Source organism: Triticum urartu, chromosome 5 (assembly GCF_003073215.2).
Source record: "Triticum urartu cultivar G1812 chromosome 5, Tu2.1, whole genome shotgun sequence".
Classification (NCBI taxonomy): Eukaryota; Viridiplantae; Streptophyta; class Magnoliopsida; order Poales; family Poaceae; genus Triticum; species Triticum urartu.
This window is the reverse complement of record NC_053026.1, coordinates 386,353,395-386,378,659: the sequence shown is the minus strand read 5'-3', so window position 1 is coordinate 386,378,659 and position 25,265 is coordinate 386,353,395. Positions and strand designations below refer to the sequence as shown.

Here is a 25,265-nt window from a genome sequence, read left to right as displayed (position 1 = left end):
ACTTCTAGCCGGAGAGAACCCATGCAACGGGCATCCAGGCCAGGCGTTACCCCTTGAAAGAAGGTTTTGCTATGGCGAATTGTTTTTGGGTCTATCCCCATGTTGCGGATTGTGTCCTGGTATAATAGGTTTAGACCACTGCCGCCGTCCATCAGGACATTTGTAAAGTGGAGTCCGCCGATTATTGGATCTAATACCAAGGCAGTCCAGCCTGCGTTCCGGATACTTCTAGAGTAATCCTGATGGTCGAAGGTGATCGGTTTTAACAACCATTGGCGAGACTCCTTTGGGATAGGCCGTATGGTGCGTATCTCTGTTGGCGCCATTCTGTTCGTCACGTGAAGTAAGCTTACTGTTTTGACTTCTTGTGGGAAATCATTTTGTTTCCTGGTGCTCTGCTTGTGGGGTTCGTCGTTGTCCTCACTTGGTGTGTCGAGCCCCTTGTGTTCGGTGTTGAGTTTGCCGGATTGCTTGAAAACCCAACAATCTCTGTGGGTATGGTTCGCAGGCTTCCCGGGAGTACTGTGTATTTGACATATTTTGTCCAAGATTTTGTTTAAGTTGGATAGCTCGTCCCTGTTATCCTTGAGGGGCGGCTTTCTCTGATTCTGCCACGAGCTTTTGAATCCGGTGTTGACCGCCGTGCTCTTTGGGCTGTTTCCCTTATTCCGGCACTGGTCCTTGCTGCGTCGGGATTTTCCGTTTCCATCCCTGACTTCGGATGTACTTGGGTCACTGGTGCTACATCTTGCCAACCAGCTGTCCTCTCCTGCGCAAAAGCACGTCATGAGGCTTGTTAATGCGGCCATTGTTCTTGGCTTTTCTTGGCCGAGGTGTCTGGAGAGCCATTCGCCTCGAACGTTATGCGTAATAGCTTCTAGGGCTTCGGCGTCCGGACAGTCGACTATCTGATTCTTTTTAGTAAGAAATTTGTTCCTGAATTTCCGGGCTGACTCTCCGGGCTGTTGAGTTATGTGACTGAGATCGTCTGCATCCGGAGGGCGGACATAGGTCCCTTGAAAATTTTCTCGGAAAGCATCCTCAAGCTCTTCCCAACTTCCAATGGTGTTTTTGGGAAGGCTTTTGAGCCAATGCTATTGGAAATATGCCCTAGAGGCAATAATAAATTGGTCATTATTATATTTCATTGTTCATGATAATCGTTTATTATCCATGCTAGAATTGTATTGATAGGAAACTCAGATACATGTGTGGATACATAGACAACACCATGTCCCTAGTAAGCCTCTAGTTGACTAGCTCGTTGATCAATAGATGGTTACGATTTCTTGACCATGGACATTGGATGTCGTTGATAACGGGATCACATCATTAGGAGAATGATGTGATGGACAAGACCCAATCCTAAGCCTAGCACAAGATCGTGTAGTTCGTTTGCTAAAGCTTTTCTAATGTCAAGTATCATTTCCTTAGACCATGAGATTGTGCAACTCCCGGATACCGTAGGAGTGCTTTGGGTGTGCCAAACGTCACAACGTAACTGGGTGACTATAAAGGTACACTACAGGTATCTCCGAAAGTGTCTGTTGGGTTGGCACGAACTGAGACTGGGATTTGTCACTCCGTGTAAACGGAGAGGTATCTCTGGGCCCACTCGGTAGGACATCATCATAATGTGCACAATGTGACCAAGGAGTTGATCATGGGATGATGTGTTACGGAACGAGTAAAGAGACTTGCCGGTAACGAGATTGAACAAGGTATTGGGATACCGACGATCGAATCTTGGGCAAGTACAATACCGCTGGACAAAGGGAATTGTATACAGGATTGATTGAATCCTCGACATTGTGGTTCATCCGATGAGATCATCGTGGAACATGTGGGAGCCAACATGGGTATCCAGATCCCGCTGTTGGTTATTGGCCGGAGAGTTGTCTCGGTCATGTCTGCATGGTTCCCGAACCCGTAGGGTCTACACACTTAAGGTTCGATGACGCTAGGGTTATAGGGAAAGTATGTACGCGGTTACCGAATGTTGTTCGGAGTCCCGGATGAGATCCTGGATGTCACGAGGAGTTCCGGAATGGTCCGGAGGTAAATATTGATATATAGGAAGTATGATTTTGTCCACCGGAAGTGTTCCGGGCATCACCGGTAGTGTATCGGGACCACCAGAGGGGTCCGGGGGTCCACCAGGTGGAGCCACCAGCCCCGGAGGCATACATGGGCCAATAGTGGGAAGGGACCAGCCCCTAGGTGGGCTGGGGCGCCTCCCCACCAAGGCCCATGCGCCTGGAGAGAAGAGGGGGCAAACCCTAAGGGCAAATGGGCCCTAAGGCCCATGCCTGGTGCGCCTCCCTCTCTCCCCTTTGGCCGCCTCCTAGATGGGAAATGGGGGCTGCCGCCACCCCTAGGGAGGGAACCCTAGGTGGGGGCGCAGCCCCTCCCCTTCCCCTATATATACTTGAGCAAAGGGGCAGCCCAAGATGCGATTCAATCTCCCTGTTGGCGCAGCCCTACCCCTCTCCCTCCTCGTCTCTCGTAGTGCTTGGCGAAGCCCTGCTGGAGTCCCGCGCTCCTCCACCACCACCACGCCGTCGTGCTGCTGCTGGATGGAGTCTTCCCCAACCTCTCCTTCTCCCCTTGCTGGATCAAGGCGTAGGAGACGTCACCGGGCTGTACGTGTGTTGAACGCGGAGGTGTCGTCCGTTCGGCACTAGGATCATCGGTGATTTGGATCACGACGAGTACGACTCCATTAACCCCGTTCACTTGAACGCTTCCGCTTAGCGATCTACAAGGGTATGTAGATGCACTCTCCTTCCCTCGTTGCTAGATTACTCCATAGATTGATCTTGGTGATGCGTAGAAAATTTTGAATTTCCGCTACGTTCCCCAACAGTGGCATCAAAGCTAGGTCTATGCGTAGTTTCTATGCACGAGTAGAACACAAAGCAGTTGTGGGCATCGATATTGTCAATTTACTTGTCTTTACTAGTCTTATCTTGATTCGGCGGCATCGTGGGATGAAGCGGCCTGGACCGACCTTACACGTACTCTTACGTGAGACTGGTTCCACCGACTGACATGCACTAGTTGCATAAGGTGGCTAGCGGGTGTCTGTCTCTCCCACTTTAGTCGGATCGGATTCGATGAAAAGGGTCCTTATGAAGGGTAAATAGAAATTGGCATATCACGTTGTGGTTTTGGTGTAGGTAAGAAACGTTCTTGCTAGAAACCTATAGCAGCCACGTAAAAACTTGCAACAACAATTAGAGGACATCTAACTTATTTTTGCAGCATATGCCTTGTGATGTGATATGGCCAAAAGGATGTGATGAATGATATATGTGATGTATGAGATTGATCATGTTCTTGTAATAGGAATCACGACTTGCATGTCGATGAGTATGACAACTGGCAGGAGCCATAGGAGTTGTCTTAATTTATTTATGACCTACGTGTCAACATAAACGTCATGTAATTACTTTACTTTATTGCTAAAGCGTTAGCCATAGTAGTAGAAGTAATAGATGACGAGACAACTTCAAGAATACACGATGATGGAGGTCATGATGATGGAGATCATGGTGTCATGCCGGTGACAACGATGATCATGGAGCCCCGAAGATGGAGATCATAAGGAGCAAAATGATATTGGCCATATCATGTCACTATTTGATTGCATGTGATGTTTATCATGTTTTACATCTTATTTGCTTAGAACGACGGTAGCTTAAATAAGATGATCCCTCACTAAAATTTCAAGAAAGTGTTCCCCCTAACTATGCACCGTTGCGAAGGTTCGTTGTTTCGAAGCACCACGTGATGATCGGGTGTGATATATTCTAACGTTTGAATACAACGGGTGTAAGCCAGATTTATACACGCAATACACTTAGGTTGACTTGACGAGCCTAGCATGTACAGACATGGCCTCGGAACACGGAAGACCGAAAGGTCGAACATGAGTCGTATAGAAGATACGATCAACATGAGATGTTCACCGTTGATGACTAGTCCGTCTCACGTGATGATCAGACACGGCCTAGTCGATTCGGATCATGTTTCACTTAGATGACTAGAGGGATGTCTATCTGAGTGGGAGTTCATTAAATAATTTGATTAGATGAACTCAATTATCATGAACATAGTCTAAATTGTCTTTGCAAATATGTTGTAGATAAATAGCTCACGTTGTAGCTCCCTGTTTCAACACGTTCCTAGAGAAAGATTAAGTTGAAAGATATTGTAAGCAATGATGCGGACTAGGTCCATAGTCCGAGGAGTGTCCTCACTGCTACACAGAAGGCTTACGTCTTTGATGCACCGCTCGATGTGCAAACCCCTACAACGTCGTTTGTGGATGTTGTGAACACCTGACAGACACATCCTGATGACTATTTGATAGTTTAGGGCACCATACTTTACGGCTTAGAATCGGGATTCCAATGACGTTTTAAACGCCATAGAACATATGAGATGTTCCAAGAGCTGAAATTGGGATTTCAGGCTCATGCCCGTGTTGAGAGGTGTGAGACCTCTGGCAAGTTCTTTTTGCCAACAAGATGGAGGAGAATAGCTCAGCTAGTGAGCATGTGCTCAGAATGTCTGGGTGCTACAATCACTTAAATCAAGTGGGAGTTAAACTTCCAGATAAGATAGTGATTGATAGAGTTCTCTAGCCACTATCACTAAGCTACTAGATCTTCGTGATGAACTATGACATGCAAGGGATGGAGTTGATCCCGGAGCTGTTCGCGGTGCTTAAGACCGCAAAAGGTAGAAATCAAGAAGGAGCATCAAGTGTTGATGGTTTAACAATACCACTGGTTTCAAGAAGGGCAAGGACTAAAAGGGAAACTTCATGGATGGCAAACCAGTTGCCGCTCCAGTGAAGGAACCCAAGGTTGAACCCAAACCCGAGACTAAGTGCTTCTATTGTAAGAGGAACGGTCACTGGTAGCGGAATTACCCCAAATGCATGGTAGATAAGAAGGCTGGCAACTTCAACAAAGTATATACATGTTATTAATGTGTACCTCACTAGTACTCCTGGTAGCACCTGGGTATTGGATACCGGTTCAGTTGCTATTATTGGTGACTTGAAGCAAAAGCTATGGACTAAATGGAGACTGGCTAAGGGCGAGGTCACGATGTATGTTGGAAGTGTTTCCAAAGTTGATGAGATCACCATCGCACGCTCCATCTGCCTTCGGGATTAGTATTGAACCTAGATACATGTTATCAGGTGTCTAGTTGAGCATGAATATGATTAGATCATGTTCATTGCAATACGGTCATTCATTTAAGTTAGAGAATAATGGTTATTCTGTTTTACATGAATGATACCTTTCATGGTCATGCACCCTATGTGAATGGTTCATTGAATCTCGGTCGTGGTAATACACATGTTCACGCCAAAAGATGTAGAGTTAATAATGATAGTACCACTTTCTCGTGGCACTGCCGCTTAAGTCATATTGGCGTAAGATGCATGAAGAAACTCCATGTCGATGGATGTTTGGAGTCACTTGATTTTGAATCGCTTGACACATGCGAGCCATGCCTCATGGGCAGGATGACTAAGACCCCATTTTCAGGTACAATGAAACAGGTAAGTGACTTGTTGGAGATCATGCATGCTGATGCGTGTGATCCAATGAGAATTGAAGCGTGCAGTGGATATCGCTATTTTCTCATCTTCACTGACGATTTGAGTAGATATAGGTATATCTACTTAATGAAGCACAAGTCTGAAACGTTTGAAAAGTTCAAGCGATTTCAGAGTGAAGTTAAGAATCATCATAACAATAAGATCATGTTCCTACGATCTGATCAAAAGGGGATTTTCTGAGTTATGAGTTTGGCAATCACTTAAGACATTGTGGAATTGTTTCACAGTTGAAGCCACCTGGAACACCACAAGGTAATGGTGTATCCGGACGTCATAATCGAACACTATGAGATATGGTGCGATCTATGATGTCTCTTACCAATCTACCGTTTTCATTTTGAGGTTATGCGTTAGAGACAACTGCATTCACTTTAGATAGGACACCATTTAAGTCCATTGAGACGACGTCATATGAACATTGGTTTGGCAAGAAACCGAAGTTGTCGTTTCTTAATGTTTGGTGCTGCGATGCTTAAGGCTTCAGCCGGAGAAGCTCGAACCCAAAGCGGACAAACACATCTTCATAGGATACCCAAAGGTGACAGTAGGGCATACCTTCTATCTCGGATCCAAGGGCAAATTGTTTGTCACTAAGAACGGGTCCTTTCTCGAGAAGGAGTTTCTCTCGAAATAATTGAGTGGGAGGAAGATAGAACTTGATGAGGTTGTCGAACCTTTACTTCAACCAGAGAGTGATGCAACACAGAAAGATGTTTTCTGTGGCGCCTACGTCTGTTGAAGAGGAAGTTAATGATAGTGATCATGAAGCTTCGGATCAAGTTGCTATCGAACCTCGTAGGTCGACAAGGATATGTACTACTCCTGAGTGGTACGGTAATCCTGTCTTAGATATCATGTTGTTAGACAACAATGAACCTACGAGCTATGGAGAAGCGATGGTGGGCCCGTATTCCGACAAATGGTTAGTAGCCATGAAATCCGAGATAGGATCCATGTATCAGAACAAAGTATGGACTTTGGCGGACTTGGCCGATGATCGGCAAGCCATTCAGAATAAATGGATCTTTAAGAAGAAGACGGACATGGACGGTAATGTTACCGTCTATGAAGTGCGACTTGTGGGAAAGAGTCTTTTCACAAGTTCAAGGAGTTGACTACGATGAGAATTTCTCACCCGTAGCGATGCTTAAGTCCGTCGGAATCATGTTAGCATTAGCTGTATTTTTCGATTATGAAATCTGACAGATGGATGCCAAAACAAGTTTTCTTACCAGTTTCCGTAAGAAAAGTTTGTATGTGATACAATAAAAGGTTTTGTCGATCCTAAGGATGCTAAAAGGTATGCTTGCTCCATCAATCCTTCTATGGACTAGAGCAAGCATCTCGGAGTCAGAATACATGCTTTGATGGAGTGATCAAAGCTTTTAGGTTTATACAATGTTTGCTAGAAACTTGTATTTACAAGAAAGTGAGTGGGAGCACTACAACATTTCTGATAAGTATATGTGGATGACATATTGTAAGATCCGAAATAATGTAGAACTTCTGGAAAGCATAAACGGTTGTTTGAAGAGTGTTTTTCAAAGGAAGACCTGGATAAAGCTGCTTACAAATTGGGCATCAAGATCTATAGAGATAGATCAAGACGCCTGATGATACTTTCAAAGAGCGCACACCTTGAAATGTTTTTGAAGGAGTTCAAAATAGATCAGTCAAAGAAGGGGTTCTTACCTGAGTTGTATGGTGTGAAGTTGAGTAAGACTCAAAGATTGACCACGGCAGAAGAAAGAGGAAGGACGAAGGTCGTCCCCTATGCTCTTGTCATAGGCTCTATACGGTATGCCATGCTGAGTACCGCACCTGATATGTGCCTTGCCACATGTCTGGCAAGAAGGTACAAAGGTGATCTAGGACTGGATCACTAGATAGCAGTCAAAATTATCCTTAGAGGAATAAGGAAATGTTTCTCGGTTATGGAGGTGATAAAGAGTTTGACATAAAGAGTTACGTCGATGCAAGCTTAACACCTATCCGGATAGCTCTGAGTAGAGATACCGGATACGTACAATGGAGCAATAATTTGGAATAGCTCCAAGTGGAACGTGGTAGCAGCATCTACGATATAAAGTTTTGCGAAATACATAGGGATCTGAATATGGCAAGACCCGTTGACTACAACCTCTCTCACAAGCATAACATGATCAAACCCAGAACTGTTTGAGTGTTTATCACATAGTGATGTGAACTAGATCGTTGAGTCTAGTAGACTCTTGGATGTTGGTCACATGGCGATGTGACCTGTGAGTGTTAATCACATGGCGATGTGAACTAGATTATTGACTCTAGTGCAAGTGGGAGACTATCGGAAATATGCCCTAGAGGCAATAATAAATTGGTTATTATTATATTTCATTGTTCATGATAATCGTTTATTATCCATGCTAGAATTGTATTGATAGGAAACTCATATACATGTGTGGATACATAGACAACACCATGTCCCTAGTAAGCCTCTAGTTGACTAGCTCGTTGATCAATAGATGGTTACAGTTTCCTGACCATGGACATTGGATGTCGTTGATAACGGGATCACATCATTAGGAGAATGATGTGATGGACAAGACCCAATCCTAAGCCTAGCACAAGATCGTGTAGTTTGTTTGCTAAAGCTTTTCTAATGTCAAGTATCATTTCCTTAGACCATGAGATTGTGCAACTCCCGGATACCGTAGGAGTGCTTTGGGTGTGCCAAACGTCACAACGTAACTGGTGGCTATAAAGGTACACTACAGGTATCTCCGAAAGTGTCTGTTGGGTTGGCACGAACCGAGATTGGGATTTGTCACTCCGTGTAAACGGAGAGGTATCTCTGGGCCCACTCGGTAGGACATCATCATAATGTGCACAATGTGACCAAGGAGTTGATCATGGGATGATTTGTTACGGAACGAGTAAAGAGACTTGCCGGTAACGAGATTGAACAAGGTATCGGGATACCGACGATCGAATCTTGGGCAAATACAATACCGCTGGACAAAGGGAATTGTATACGGGATTGATTGAATCCTCGACATCGTGGTTCATCCGATAAGATCATCGTGGAACAAGTGGGAGCCAACATGGGTATCCAGATCCCACTGTTGGTTATTGGCCGGAGAGTTGTCTCGGTCATGTCTGCATGGTTCCCGAACCCGTAGGGTCTACACACTTAAGGTTCGATGACGCTAGGGTTATAGGGAAAGTATGTACGCGGTTACCGAATGTTGTTCGGAGTCCCGGATGAGATCCCGGATGTCACGAGGAGTTCCGGAATGGTCCGGAGGTAAAGATTGATATATAGGAAGTATGGTTTTGGCCACCGAAAGTGTTCCGGGCATCACCGGTAGTGTACCGGGACCATCAGAGGGGTCCGGGGGTCCACCAGGTGGGGCCACCAGCCCCGGAGGCATACATGGGCCAATAGTGGGAAGGGACCAGCCCCTAGGTGGGCTGGGGCGCCTCCCCACCAAGGCCCATGCGCCTGGAGAGAAGAGGGGGCAAACCCTAAGGGCAGATGGGCCCTAAGGCCCATGCCTGGTGCGCCTCCCTCTCTCCCCCTTGGCCGCCTCCTAGATGGGATCTGGGGGCTGCCGCCACCCCTAGGGAGGGAACCCTAGGTGGGGGCGCAGCCCCTCCCCTTCCCCTATATATACTTGAGCAAAGGGGCAGCCCAAGACGCGATTCAATCTCCTTGTTGGCGCAGCCCTACCCCTCTCCCTCCTCGTCTCTCGTAGTGCTTGGCGAAGCCCTGCTGGAGTCCCGCGCTCCTCCACCACCACCACGCCGTCGTGCTGCTGCTGGATGGAGTCTTCCCCAACCTCTCCTTCTCCCCTTGCTGGATCAAGGCATAGGAGACGTCACCGGGCTGTACGTGTGTTGAACGCAGAGGTGTCGTCCGTTCGGCACTAGGATCATCGGTGATTTGGATCACGACGAGTACGACTCCATCAACCCCGTTCACTTGAACGCTTCCGCTTAGCGATCTACAAGGGTATGTAGATGCACTCTCCTTCCCTCGTTGCTAGATTACTCCATAGATTGATCTTGGTGATGCGTAGAAAATTTTGAATTTCTGCTACGTTCCCCAACAAATGTCGGGCTGGCCCTTTAAGCTTGAGGGGTAAGTATTTTATGGCGTGAAGGTCATCTCCTCTGGCCATGTGTATGTGGAGGATATAATCCTCGATCCAGACCCCAGGGTCTGTTGTTCCGTCGTACGCCTCTATGTTTACGGGCTTGAATCCCACTGGAAATTCATGGTCCAACACCTCATCGGTGAAACATAGGGGGTGTGCGACACCCCTGTATTTGGGTGTGCCATAATGTTCGGATATTTGTTGTGTTGCATTGCTTACTAGAGCTTGCTTTCTTGGCCCGTAGATAGATCTGGCTGCCATCTTTTTGATGCGGATCCTTTGGTGGATCGCGTGCCGGCTTGTGTGCGGCACCGCTTGCCGCTCCATGCTGGCCATGCGGTCGTCTATCTGACCGGGTGGCTTTCCTATTTTTTGACTGCGGGGGCTCTAAGGCCTCCTCGTCAAATTCAGGTCGTAGCTTTCGCTTTGGATAGCTTTTTGTGCGGCGACTGCCGCCATATTTGTCTGCGGTGTTGTGTACTTTGCTCCATCTGATTCTGAGTGCATCTTCCGCAGTTTTGAGCTTCCGCTTCTGCTTTTTCAGGCTAGGCACGGTGGCGATGAGCCTTTCGTGGAGGTTCTTCTGCTCCATGAGCCTATCCGGCGTAAGGTCGTCCGGACTGTTGTTTTCGCCGGGGACGGGGTGTTCGATTTGTTTATCCGAGTTGCCCTGTTCGGACGGCTGCTCGAAGGCATGTTTGTCGTCCGCCGGCTCGTCCTGCTCTATGCCTGGGTCTGTATGGCTGCTGTCTCTATCGAGGCGGGGCTTGGAGCGGCGCTTACGTCGCCGCTTTGATTGCTTTTCGAGTGAACGATCCCTCGTTGCATCCCTGTGTTCCTCGTCGTCGCTTCCTTTGGGTGTGTCCACCATGTATACATCATGAGACGAGGTGGTTGTCCAGTGCCTTATAGGCGTTGGTTCATGTTCATCTCCTACATCGTCGTCCATACCATTGATGTCTTCGGATTCGAAGTCGAGCACGTCGTTTAAATTATTGACAGTGGCTACGAAGTGGGTGGTGGGTGGGCATCGAATTTCTTCGTCGTCCACATCCCAATCCTGCCGGTCATACTCCGGCCAGGACTCTCCTGACAAAGAGAGAGACCCGAGTGAATTCAGGATGTCGCCGAAGGGCGAGTGTTGAAAGATGTCTGCGGCGGTGAACTCCATGATCGGCGCCCAATCGGATTCGATTGGTAGGGGCGCGGAGGGCTCGGAGCCCGGAGAGGAGTCCGTCACCTTGGAGTCACGGGCTTCGCAGAGGACAAGGCTGGTGTTCAGCTTGATCTCCATAGAGATTGCAGCCCTCGAGGCGGTGTCTAACCACCCATCCTCGATTGGTGTGATCGGCTCCGAGCTAGGGGTCGGAGCGGACACAGGTGCGGCCTCCAGGGCACTGTTCGGCGGCAGAGCTAAATCATGCCCATCGTGACAGTGCGGCGCGCTCGGCTGTGGCTCGAATCCGTCGAAGATCAAGTCTCCGCGGATGTCGGCCGTGTAGTTCAAACTTCCAAATCTGACCTGATGGCCAGGGGCGTAGCTTTCGATCTGCTCCAGATGACCAAGCGAATTGGCCCGCAGTGCAAAGCCGCCGAATACGAAGATCTGTCCGGGGAGAAAAGTCTTACCCTGGATCGCATCGCTGTTGATGATCGGAGAAGCCATCGGGCCTAAAAGTGACGACACAGAGGAACTCTCAATGAAAGCACCAATGTCAGTGTCAAAACCGGCGGATCTCGGGTAGGGGGTCCCGAACTGTGCGTCTAGGCGGATGGTAACAGGAGACCGGGGACACGATGTTTTTACCCAGGTTCGGGCCCTCTCGATGGAGGTAAAACCCTACGCCCTGCTTCATTAATATTGATGATATGGGTAGTACAAGAGTAGATCTACCACGAGATCAGAGAGGCTAAACCCTAGAAGCTAGCCTATGGTATGATTGTTGTTCGTCCTACGGACTAAAACCCTCCGGTTTATATAGACACCGGAGAGGGCTAGGGTTACACAGAGTCGGTTACAATGGTAGGAGATCTACATATCCATATCGCCAAGCTTGCCTTCCACGCCAAGGAAAGTCCCTTCCGGACACGGGACGAAGTCTGCAATCTTGTATCTTCATAGTCCAGGAGTCCGGCCGAAGGTATAGTCCGGCTATCCGGACACCCCCTAATCCAGGACTCCCTCACCTATGTTCGCCTCGGCGTCTCATGGCTCACAGTTTTGAAAAGATCTGGTCAAGGTCAGGGACGTGTTCCGTCAACATGTTAAATTTGAGGTCAATAACGGTGCGTCAGCTCGCTTTTGGTTGGATTGGTGGTGTGGAGATGCCCCCCACGTGACCTCCTTTTCCGGTTTTGTTCTCGTATTGTCCTTATCCTGATATCTCAATCTCTGAGCTCTCTCGCAACAACTAGGACTTGGGTTTTCGGAGATCCCCTTCTCCTGAAGAGTTGGGGGACTGACATCGTCTTGCTGCTCTGTTCCCTGCTCTCCCGGAGGAGGCGGACTCTGTCTCCTGGCCTCACACTGCGTCTGGGAAGTTTTTGGTCAAGTCTCTGCACGCTAGGCTTATTTCTGGTAACCCCTCCTCCAAGTTTAAGCATATCTGGGCAGCTAGGATCCCTTCGAAGATCAAAATTTTCCTCTGCCAGGCCTTTAGGGGCCGGCTTCCTTCCGCCGATCAGATTCAGAAGCGAAACGGTCCTGGCTCTGCCTACTGTGCGTTGTGCTCTAACCTTGAAGACACTAATCTTATTTTCTTCCACTGTGTCTTGGCCAACCTGGTTTGGGGGTGTGTCCGTTCTTGGATGAACACCTCCTGCCCCCCCTCCCCGGTTCCTTCTCTAACATCCGTTTGTTGACGGCCAACTTATAGGGTCAGTCCAGGAGGCTATTTTGGATTGGATTGGTTGCGCTCTGCTGGGCGCTTTGGACTACTAGAAACAAATTCACTATTGAGGGTGTTTTTTCTAATAAACCTGCTGACGTCCTATTTAAAATGTGTATTTTCCTGCAGTAGTGGAAATTATTGATTAAATCGGCGGACCATGACGGTATGGAGGGGCTGATCAACAAAGTGCAGGCGTTTGCAAACCTGATGTCTTCTCCGTCCACTGGCGCTTCGTCGTAGCTGTTGGGCCTTTTGTGTGCGTAGGTGGTGGCCTGCGTGCCCCTTTTGCTTCTGTCGGGTCTGCGTGCCGTTGAACTGATGTCCTCTTGTTCTGTTTGCCCTGTGTTGGGTGGTTCGTTGACTTTGGTTGGTCTATGTGGGCTCTTTTGGTTGTTGCTACCACTCCATATGACTTTATTTATAAAGTTGGACGCATGTTTTTTCTCTAAAAACAGATCGGAACCATTGTGCACCCAGCTTCAAAGCTGCTCAATGCTAAGTCCGTCCAACAACGGTAACACACAACATGAATTTGTTCCAAAAGACAGGGCGATGTCGCTGCCATTTCTGCCGGCAATCTGATGAAGCTGCTCGAAAATGCTCAACGTTTAAACTATTACATTTTGCTCACTGTAAAATCTACAGTATATATAAGTGCATTGGTACAGCATGGACGTATGATAGTACTTTTTTTTTGCGGTTGATAGTACATTCATACTAGTGAATGCATCACACCCACACAGAATAAAAGAAGAATGCATTACTAATAGGATTTTCATATGATGGAACAAATGAATGAATGCACCGAACCAATGTTACTAAACTTCCACACGTTTGATCGATCGTGATCGGTTAGTGGCCGCCGCCCTTGGTGCTGACGCAGCGCCTGATCTCCTCCGGGAGCTCGCCGACGCGCTCGATGCCCTCTGTTTCTGCATTATCTTATGTATTCACTGAGCGACTGCTGGTTTTGATTGGCTTCATACTATCTTCCATCCTGATCCATATTGCCTAGTTGCTATTAGCCTTTGTGCTTTCACTTCATTGAATACTTGACTATGGCTTGCCTAGTGTAGTCTACCTTCCGCTGTATGGTAATAGGTTTAATTCTATTGTTTGTCTTCGAAACTTCCATGTTTTGAAGACTTTCATAAAAATCGCCTATTCACCCCCCCCCTCTAGTCGATCACTAGCACTTTCAATAAGCCTTGCAAGTAATATGACTAATGAGTTAGTTACGTGATGATGCATTACGGAACGAGTAAAGAGACTTGCTGGTGACGAGATTGAACTAGGTATGATGACACCGACGATCGAATCTCGAGCAAGTAACATACCAATGACAAAGGGAACAATGTATGTTGTTATGCGGTTTGACCGATAAAGATCTTCGTAGAATATGTAGGAACCAATATGAGCATCCAGGTTCCGCTATTGTTTATTGACCGGAGATTAGTCTCGGTCATGTCTACATAGTTCTCGAACCCGTAGGGCCCGCACGCTTAATGTTCGATGATGATTTGTATTATGAGTTATGTGATTTGATGTACCAAAGATTGTTCGGAGTCCCGGATGAGATCACGGACATGACAAGGAGTCTCGAAATGGTCGTGAAATAAAGATTGATATGTTGGACCATGTTATTCGGATACCGGATAGTTTCGGATAAAACCGGAGTGCCGGAGGGGTTACCAGAACCCCCCGGGGAAGTAATGGGCCTTAGTGGGCCTTAGGGGGGAGAGAGGGCAGTAGCGAGGAGGTGCCCCCCTCCCCAAGGGGAGTCCGAATAGGACTAGGGAAGGGGGCGCGGCCCCTCTTTCCCTCTCCCTCTCCCTCTCATTCCTTCTTCTCCTACTTGGACTAGGAAAGGGGGGACCGATTCCTACTTGGAGTAGGATTCCCCCCCTTGGGCGCGCCCCTTGTGGCCGGCCGGCCTCCTCCTCCCCTCCTTTATATATGGGGGAGGGGGCACCCCATAGACACACAAGTTGATCTTTAGCCGTGTGCGGTGCCCCCTCTATAGTTTTACACCTCGGTCATATTGTCGTAGTGCTTAGGCGAAGCCCTGCATCAGTAACTTCATCATCACCGTCAACACGCCGTCGTGCTAACGGAACTCACCCTCGGCCTCAGCTGGATCAAGAGTACGAGGGACGTCACCGAGCTGAACGTGTGCAGATCGCGGAGGTGCCGTGCGTTCGGTACTTGATCGGTTGGATCGTGAAGACGTTCGACTACATCAACCGCGTTACTAAACGCTTCCGCTTTCGGTCTACGATGGTACGTGGACACACTCTCCCCTCTCGTTGCTATGCTTCTCCTAGATAGATCTTGTGTGATCGTAGGCAAAATTTTGAAATACTACGTTCCCCAACAGCTTTATCGTGTATGCTCGACCGGGCGGCCTTGGCTGGACACATCTCCCCTGTCATTTCCCACCTCCTTCCCCAAGGCATCACTCACCTCTAGTATGCGGATGACACGATCATTCTAGTGGAGTTGAATGACTGATGTATCGCTAATCTCAAGTTTATCCTTCTATGTTTCGAAGCCTTGTCGGGGATAAAATCAACTTCTGTAAAAGCAAGGTGATTGTTACGGGAGTTGACGAGGCCGAAGCGCTGCGGGTTTCCCACCTGCTTAACTGCTCTCTGGGAGCTTTTCCCTTCAAATACCTAGGGCTCCCTATCTCTCCTTGTCATTTATGTACCAATGAATTCAAACCTTTGGTGTCTAAGGTGGGCAACTAGTCTTATCATGGCGTGGTAGATATAACACCTTTGCTGGCAAAGTGTCTCTTATCAATTCTTGCCTTTCCTGGCTTCCTATGTTCACTATGTTTTTTTTAACTTTCTAAAGGTTCTCATGCGGTTTTTGACAAACATAGATGGGCATTTTGCTGGAACTCTGCGGATAACAAACGTAAATACCAATTTGTTTAATGGGATACCATTTGCAAACCAAAAAGCCTTGGGGGGCTTGGGATTCTGAACACCTAGGTGATGAATAGCTGCTTCACCATTAAATGGTGGTGGAGGATTATGACCGCCACTCCCAGCATGCTCTGGTTCAATATTCTCAAAGCTAGGTACTTCCCAGCTGGTAGCCCTATGTTCGCCTCGGCGTCTCGTGGCTCACAGTTTTAAAAAGATCTGGTCAAGGTCAGGGATGTGTTCCGTCAACATGTTAAATTCGAGGTCAATAACGGTGTGTCAACTCGCTTTTGGTTGGATTGGTGGTCTGGAGACGCCCCCCTCGCGACCTCCTTTTTGGTTTTGTCCTCGTATTGTCCTTATCCTAAGTTCTCAATCTCTGAGCTCTCTCGCAACAACTGGGACTTGGGTTTTTGGAGATCCCTTTCTCCTGAAGAGTTGGGGGACTGGCATCGTCTTGCTGCTTTGTTCCTTGTTCTCTCGGGAGAGGCGGACTCTGTCTCCTGGCCTCACACTGCGTCTGGGAATTTTTCAGTCAAGTCTCTGTATGCTAGGCTTATTTCTGGTAACCTCTCCTCCAAGTTTAAGCATATCTGGGCGGCTAGGATCCCCCGAAGATCAAAATTTTCCTCTGGCAGGCCTTTCGGGGCCGGCTTCCTTCCGTTGATCAGATTCAGAAGTGGAACGGTCCTGGCTCTGCCTACCACTGTGCTCTAACCTTGAAGACACTAATCATATTTTCTCCACTGTGTCTTGGCCAAGCTGGTTTAGGGGTGTGTCCGTTCTTGGTTGAACACCTCCTAGGCCCCCGGTTCCTTCTCCGACGTCCGTTTGTTGACGACCAACTTACAGGGTCGGTTCAGGAGACTATTTTGGATTGGATTGGGCGCCCTCTGCTGGGCGCTTTGGACTACTAGAAACAAATTCACCATTGAGGGTGTTTTTCCTAATAAACCCGCCGACGTCCTGTTTAAAATGTGTATTTTCCTGCAGCATTGGAAATTATTGATTAAATGGGCGGACCCTGATAGTATGGAGGGGCTCATCAACAAAGTGCGGGCGTCTGCAAACCTGATGTCTTCTCCGTCCGCTGGCGCTTCATCGTAGCTGTTGGGCCTTTTGTGTGCGTAGGTGGTGGCCTGTGTGCCCCTTTTGCTTTTGTCGGGTCTGCGTGCCGTTGAATTGATGTCTTCTTGTTCTGTTTGCCCTGTGTTCAGTGGTTCGTTGACTTTGGTTGGTCTGTGTGAGCTCCGTTGGTTGTTGCTGCCACTCCGTATGAGTTTATTTATAAAATCGGACGCATGTCTTTTCTCTAAAAAAAAGATCAAAACCCTTGTGCACCTAGCTTCAAAGCTGCTCGATGCTAAGAGCATAATTCTTTTGATGTCAATTCTGGGCATTGCCAATATTTGGCAACATCAAAAGTTGCCAAAATTTGACAATTTTTTGTGAGACTGACAAAAAAAGCTTGTAGCCAACCAATCACTAGTCAATATTTGGCATTTACCAAATATTGGCGTGTTAACTTTTGGCATCAAACCAATTATGCTCTAAGTCCGTGCAACAACGATAACACACAACATAATCTATTCCAAAAGACAGTAATGTCGCTGCCATTTCTGCCGGAAATCTGATGAAGCTGCTCGAAAATGCTCAACGTTTCGAGGAATCCGACGGGAGAGAAAAACTATTTGCATTTTGCTCACCGTAAAATCTACAGCATATATAAGTGCATTGATACAACATGTACGTATGATAGTACTTTTTTTGCGGTTGATAGTACATTCATACTAGTGAATGCATCACACCCACACAGAATAAAAGAAAAAAATAAGAAGAAGAATGCATTACTAATAGGATTTTCATATGATGGAACAAATGAATGAATGCACGGAACCAATGTAGCTGAACTTCGACACGTTTGAAAGTGATCGGTTAGTGGCCGCCGCCCTTGGTGCTGACGCAGCGCCTGATCTCCTCCGGGAGGTCGCCGACGCGCTCGATGCCCTCCTCGAAGGCGACCCCCATGCCCATGAAGAAGTGCGCCTCGATGTGGCAGTGGAAGGCCCACACGCCGGGGTTGTCGGCCCGGAACCGCAGCGCCGTCCAGCCGAAGGGGTGCACCGCCACCGTGTTCTTCATCACGGGGTCCCTCAGGTTGTAGGTGGCCGGGTGCACCGCCGGGTCGAACCGCCCCACGCCGTACCCGAGCGTCCAGAAGTCGTGGCCGTGGAGGTGCCACGGGTGGGTCTCGCTGTTGTTGGGCGCCAGCATGTTGGCGTTCTGCAGCACCACGTCCACCACCGACCCGAACGCCAGCCGGTACAGCCCGTCGCTGGTGGTGGCGTTGGGGTTGGCCTGCACGCCGTACACGTCGTACCCGGTGTGGTTGTACGTCTCCGGCGGCGGGCGCTGGTCGAAGGCGCCCAGCAGGCCGTGCTTCAGGGCCACCAGGTAGGGCGTGTGCGGCAGCGTGAAGGAGACGTTGTTGATGGCCCACTTGATCCGCCCGTCGATCTTGTTCTGCGAGTTGAGGAGGAGGATGGTCCGGTCGGCGCGCGGCGGCGGCGGGTGCGCGTGCTCCGGGTGCGCCACCGTGGCGAGGCTCTGGTTGATGCGGTAGGCGCTGTCGTTCCACGCCGGGCCGGCGGGGGGCGCCGTGGGCGGCGGCGCGCGCGGGCTGCTGCGGCCGCCGTAGTAGCTGAGCACGGCGGTGCCGGTGGGCGTGCCGGGCTTGCGGCTCACCACGTTGGAGGCGAGCCAGTAGTTGCGGTTGGGGTCCTGGTCGGCCTTGATGAGCACGGAGTAGGTCTCGCCGGAGTAGATGTTGAGGTTCTTCACCACGAACGGCTTCACGTAGTGCCCGTCCGTCTCCACCACCGTCATCTCGTGGCCCTGCATGCATGCGGTTACGTTCGTTAGCCAACAGTATATCCATTATTTTCGCAGCCTTAATTTGCATGGAGATTAATTATGGGTCTGTTTAGAAATCAGTCGACTGCGAAGTCTCAATCAGGTGACGTCATATATGTTAAATTAGGCCTGTTTTATCTTGTGGGCCGCTGGCTTGTATTTTTCCTCCTGCGGGCTTATGTTCTGGGTCATAAAAGGCATGGTGGGCTTCACCCACGTGGTCACGGTCAACATCTTCCTCCTCAACTACAGCGTACAAACGAATGTCGTTCAACCAAGGCCTGTATAATATGATCGATACACACAAAGACTGCTGTATAATATAGATCGATCAGCTGCTCAATCAATTAACTCTAAATACCGCAACAAAAAAATCAGTTACCCCTAAAAAAAGCTGCTCACTCAATTGCACTGGCTTGGGGGTACAATGTCGCTCATCGTCCATTCCTCCTCTTCGTGTCATCTTTCTTCTCTTTTTATTTTTCCTTTTTATCATTTCATTCAAATAAAATTTTATACTTTAAAAGACAAAAATCAATCTTTCAAATAACAAAGAAATAGAAACAAACAAATGAAATTATTAAGTTGATATGCATGAGAGGAAACTTGATCTTCATTTGATTTGAATAGCCAAAATAAATAATAAAATAATAAAAATTTCCGTTTTTCCGAAAAAATAAATGAAGGTCTCCATGAGGAAAAAAGCTCGTAAATCTTATTTTGTTGCCACCCCTGTCTCCATAAGAAATGAAGTTATTGTACATACGCAACTATCCCCCGTCTCCCACCGCCCTCTGACAAAAACAAAGTCCAATTGCAAGCATGTTGCAAGACGTTTAGTTCTAGTCGGAGGACGACACTTGCAGTTGAATGCCTAGTGTACATATACAACCCCCGACCCACTTCTCCCACCGCCCTCCAAAAAAACAAAGTCCAGTTGCAGGCATGTTGGAAGACATGCAGTTGCGGTCAGGGGTGACACATGCAGTTGCATGCCTAGTATACACATGCAACTGTCTCCCTCTCTCGTCGTCCTTCGACAAATAAAGTCTAGTTGCATGCGTATTGGAAGACATGCAATTGCAGTCCGGGCCGATGCTTGCAATTGCATGTGTAGTGTACGCATGCAACGGCCCCCACCTCTCGCACCCCCCTCTAACAAAGCAAGTTCAGTTGCATTCGTGTTGGGAGACATGCAACTGCAGTCGAGGGTTACACTTGCAGTTGCATGCCTAGTGTACACATGCAACTCTCCCCTCTCCCATCCCCCTTCGGCAAAACAAAGCCCAATTACACCTGTGTTGGAATACATGCAATTGCAGTCTGTGCTGATGCTTGCAATTGCATGTGTAGTGTACACATGCAAATGCCCTCCCCCGCCTCTCCCACCCCTCCAACAAAACAAAGTTCAGTTGCATTCGTTTTGGGAGATATGCAATTGTAGTCGGGGCGACACTTGTCGTTGCATGCCTAGTATACACACGCAACGCCCCCCCCCCTCGCCTGCCGCCCTCCTACAAAACAAAGTCTAGTTGCATCCGCGTTGGAAGACATGCAATTCCAGTCTAGGTTGATGGTTGCAAATGCATGCCTAATATACACATGCAACAATTCCCCCTCCCGCCACCCCTTCGACAAAACAAAGTCAAGTTGCATCCGTGTTAGAAGACATGCAATTGCATGTGTAGTGTACACATGCAATTGCCCCCACCTCTCCCAGCCCCTCTAACAAAAACAAAGTTCAGTTGCATTCGTGTTGGGAGGCATGCAATTTTGCGAGCAGGATATGGTTGCAATTCGTGTTGGAAGACAATTGCAACCATGCAACGTGCAAAGATATGTCCAAAAAAATGCTAAAAACACAAAAATGTAACCCCCTACTTTTTTTGCGAGCAAAATTAAAGTGCTAGTTGAATAAGAACACAAAAGAACAAAAAAACACCTAGATCTAAACTACGAAGAATTTCTGCTAGTTATATCTGCTACTGGAAAACTCTATTTGATCCATACTACTGGAATTGAAAAAATACTCCCATATCTATGGGTATCAGTGAATGAATGAAAATATACAAAAGAGAAAAAAAAGACCAAACAAAAGGGGTGAAGGAGATAACTTAATTCATCGCTCGTGGAAAAGGAGCACATGCATCTGCCGGCCCCTCTCCGTCTTCCGATCCGTGTAAACAATGTCGCAGCCCAACAAAAAAAATAACGACAAAAAATGGCAGCTAAACACCTGCCACAGCCCACCGCCCAAGCTAAGCACCCGACACCAAAAAAAGGCCCAAAATAGACAAACAAATGAAAGCAGGCCGGCCGCACGCCCTACACAGGCCAATCGAGACAAAACAAACCCCATGCGCGAATCCTGACGCAAGAAACAATCCAACGGTTAACATGTCGACTTAGACTTCCCGAAGTCTAAGTTGACTGAGATTTAGCAGCACCGATTAACTATGCTATCGAAAATACAAGCGCGCAAATAGGCAAAAACGTTGTTTACGCAAATGGGTAAAGTGTGACAAAAAGGATTAGCTAGCGAATCTCCATTCTCCATTGCAATGGCATATATATATGGGGTGAGTTTTGGACGATCTCGACGTATGGCAGCAATTTCCTTGGCGTTTCCTATGTTTGCTAGCGTATTTGCTCATGATTTCCCTGTCACACCTTGTTCCTCGAAATGTCATGACGGTGAGACACCTTTATTAGGTTAAGTATACATACATGTTGCCTTCGCCCTTGCGCTTTCACATCGTCGTCAACTTGTTAATTCCGTTTCAAAGATTGGAGAGCGGCATGGCAGGGCAGAAGATAAATGTTGGGTTTGTTGAGCAGTACTGTTCCCAACGCTGGACTGGAACATTGTGCTGTGCGCGATATAGACGTGGCCGCTAGCTAGCTTTCATCCAAATCAACCAGCTAACATTATACTAGTATAATTATCTGTGGAACCTAACATATATAATTAAATAGTTGAATGATATGTGTACTCCAACCAACCCCTCCAATCAACGATTTCTAAGTGATCGGGATCAATCGATCGATCATTTGAACCCCAGCTCTGACGTGTATGTGGAATGAGAATAGATAAACACCACAGGGCTAAGAAGCGTGCGTAGGCATGTGTACGTTACTGGGAAATGATCTTAATCCTATCTGTATCTTCCTCACGCTAACGAGTGGATTATGTTGTTAAACTGAACCTACGTGATACGCGCAACAAGATAGGCCTTCCTACGTGATATGCGTAACAAGATATAGGTCATTGACTAGCCAGGAGTCTGCATGTGTTGCTTGTCGCGGGTACATACCGTACTACTACACAAGTTGCATGTTAGCTATACTACTCAAATGTATAATTCTTCTGTCCCATATTGTAAGAGTGCTTTTTGTGTCAAAAATATTCTTGTATTATGAGACGGAGGGAGTGTAGTGGCCAACTAGAACTAGACGTTACATGCATGTGGGTGGTCAGTGGATCGATCCAGTTCATCCTACTTGGAGGTTAGCGGTGGATAGACACAGTGCTACGCGGTTACTTCTAGTCCACGTCCATATATCGATCCAGACACGCGCGCACTCATTATGTTGCATGGTGATGGGTACTGGGTACCACCTATATACAGTGTTTACGCTGGCCGCTAGCTCTATATGGGTAGATGAGAACGTCTGAAACGTCTAGGCTCGAAGTGGATGCAAGTCAATATCTGACAAGGATCCTTGGACCATTAGGTGCAATGTCTTAGTTGTTGTTTTGTTTCGAGCGACGACGTACGTACGTGTCTCAAGTCCTGGACTTCGACGTGGTTTACAAATGCTACTGGCTGGCTAGCCAGGTGGTTTCTGCGAAATGACTCAGGCCATGTTTGGTTTATAAGTCCTAAGACTTTTTTTAGTCCCAACTTATAAGTCTCAATTCCTTAAAAAGTCCCTATCTATTTGGTTTCTGGGATTTATAAGTCTCTATAAGACCATATTACAACTAAAAGTCCTTATAAGTCCCTCCTTGAGAGTCTTATTTCATAAGTTTCAAATGCCCACTTTAAGTTCCTATAAATCCTTCCTGTTTGGTTTAGATGGGACTTATAGAAACTTTTTTAAGTCCCTAAACCAATAAGTCCCTGGAAACAAACACCTTCTCAGCTTCTACCTGCCCATTTGACTCTGGCGGTACAGCCAAACAGAGAAGAAGGTCGATCAACTAAAGCATATGTTTCCGGATCTTGAGGTTTCCACTTGCATCCATTTTGGAATCAGTACTAAACTAGTCCATGGAGAGGCTTATGTATCGTAGATGGAGGTCCAAGTCGCCGGCCGGCCGTTGATCTGGATTGTAGTAACAACTAATATAAAATCTTCAAGGGCGATAACTTGCTTGGAGGGAAGCTCGCCCGAAACACGGCTTCATGTTACAGCCGGCCGGCCTTGATTGCCGGCTAAGCAAAGATACTACCCGGAGTATACTATTACCACTAATGGTAGCAGTGGCAAGCTGGCAGCAAGAAGAACGTGGCGGAGGGCATCGAAAATCAGATCCTCCTCGGTGCAATGTGAATATCTGACCGTGGTCTGCCCCGATCTCTCTTGTCGGCCTGCATGCGCGCACATGCATCCACATGTCCCTGGTCGCCTTTGCCGGCTATACGTTCGTATTGTTATTTTCACTCACACGTACTACGTCTCCATGTGCACACCTCCCAAACGAAGCAGTCAGACAGAACCAAGACCAACTTACGTACGTGCAGCTACAGTACGTGCTGAAGAAAGAAACTTTGAACACCGTCAACGATTGAATTTACCTCGATCTCGAAGTTGAGGGCGGAGAGGGAGGTGACGCTGGCGATGCGGAAGCGGTACGTCCTGCCGGGCACCACGGCGAACACCTGCGGGGCGCACTCCGGGTGCGTCGCGTTGCAGGCGGCGGCGGCGTCGGACGCCATGGCCGAGCAGTTGTACCTGCCGCGGCCGTTGATGAGCAGCGACTGGGGCTCGCCGACCCACACGATGGGGACGGCGGCGAGCCCCGCGGCCTGCTCGTAGGTGCTCTTGTGCCACCAGTCGTTGAGGAGGACCTCGTGCTCGCCGCCGTCGTACGCGAACGGCTCGGCGTCGGCGCTGCCGGGCGCGGCCGCGACGACGATCATGCCGTTGAGCCCGGCCGAGCGCTGCATGCCGTAGTGCGCGTGGTACATGTAGGTGCCGGGGCGGTCCACCACGAACCTGTACTCGAAGGTGTCCCCCGGGAGGATCGGGCACTGCGTGACGCCCTCCGTGCCGTCCGCCCACGGCGTGCCCAGCTGCCGGATGCCGTGCCAGTGGATCGCCACGTTTTCCGTCATCAGCAGGTTCTTGACGGTGACCACCACGGTGTCGCCCTGCACGGCGCGGATGGTGGGGCCCGGGGTGCCGCCGTTGATGGTGACGGCCAGCTTGCGCACGCAGTCCGAGTGCGTGAACTGGTAGCTGATGTCCCATTGCTCGTGCACCGTCTTGGCCTCGGCGACGGCGGCGAGCGCCCACAGGAAGAGGAAGAGGCAGCAGAGGAGAAGCTGTTTCGCGCCTAGCAACGACGACTCCATTGCTGCGCCACCACCGCTCATGGCCTACGGCTAGCAAGCTGAGGAGAGGATGGTGTGGCCTTGGCTAGGGAATGTCCGTTGCTATGTGCCGGAATGGGCAAGGGCACGCGCTCGCTATGGTTTGCTCTGTTGTCCGGTGTATTTATAGGGACCGGGCTTGAAACCATCCATGCCATTGGCATTGCCATGCCGGTCTCTCTGATCCAACGGGCGACTGGCAGTACGTTTGGTGCTACTAATCCATCATCGGTAGCAAGTTGGCACTAATTCATTCCTGTCTTCTTCAAAACTGAAACGAGGTGGAATTAAATAGCTCTCAAATAAAATAGAAGAGGTCGGTGAAAAGTACATACCGCGCCACTGTAAATGAGGGAGCGTCGCAGCGTCGGTCAGCCCGTATATACTGCCCATATTAGCCCCGTGCTGTATACATTCTTCGAGATGATGTAGACTAATAATGCTAAACATACAAAGAGTTACACGCAATTACACGCAGCCTAGAATTTTTTTTATCTACTAACCAATCATAAACTTGCCCTCCCTGATTTTCAGGGGGTGGGCCGCCTCACCACCTATTGACCAATCAAATTAACCCTTTTTATAAAAGCTTGTACTTCCTCCATCACAGTTTAGAAGGCACAGCTAAATTTGCGTGCGTTTCCACAATAGACAAGGTTTAGGGCGCATTGCATTTATTTTTAATAGCTAATTAGTACTCCGATATACTATTTCTATATGCATGCGTAGTGTGAATGCTATTTTTTAGTCCATCCCACAACCAATAGATAACCACCTAGATCCCAGAGAATTTCTAAGCGCGCCTTCTAAACCGTGACGGAGGGAGTAACTCGTTTGTACGTGTAGCATTACTCTGCTGTAGACTGCATGCATGCAAATGGTTTTTCTCTAAAAAAAATGCATGCATATGATCAGATCAGATCAGGTTTTCAACGGTCGCCGAGCCCGCGTGCATACGTTAGTTGGACAAGTTCCTTTGAGGCAGCTGGGTGTTCCCTTTGCTCTCTTTAGTCTCTTTATTACACTTTACAGGCGTGCATATTGTCCTTCCGCGTTTGGAACATTCACCTTACAGCTCTACGTACTCCGATCTTGAGTGAGTAGTAGGGCAGCAGGCTCGAACTTTGTTTGCACATTACATATATCTGAAG

The 25,265-nt window shown here is 48.3% G+C and overlaps 1 protein-coding gene across 1 annotated transcript; it reads right to left on the bottom strand.

Moving 5' to 3' along the window:
• Positions 1 to 17,277: 17,277 nt before the first annotated feature.
• Positions 17,278 to 24,235, bottom strand: LOC125509197 (L-ascorbate oxidase-like). Its single transcript, XM_048674110.1, has 2 exons — positions 23,317 to 24,235; positions 17,278 to 18,496 (listed from the first exon to the last, which is right to left on the bottom strand). Exons 1-2 carry the CDS (start codon positions 24,115 to 24,117, stop codon positions 17,537 to 17,539), a joined length of 1,761 nt encoding a protein of 586 aa, XP_048530067.1. The 5' UTR covers positions 24,118 to 24,235; the 3' UTR covers positions 17,278 to 17,536.
• Between the last annotated feature and the right edge of the window lie 1,030 nt (positions 24,236 to 25,265).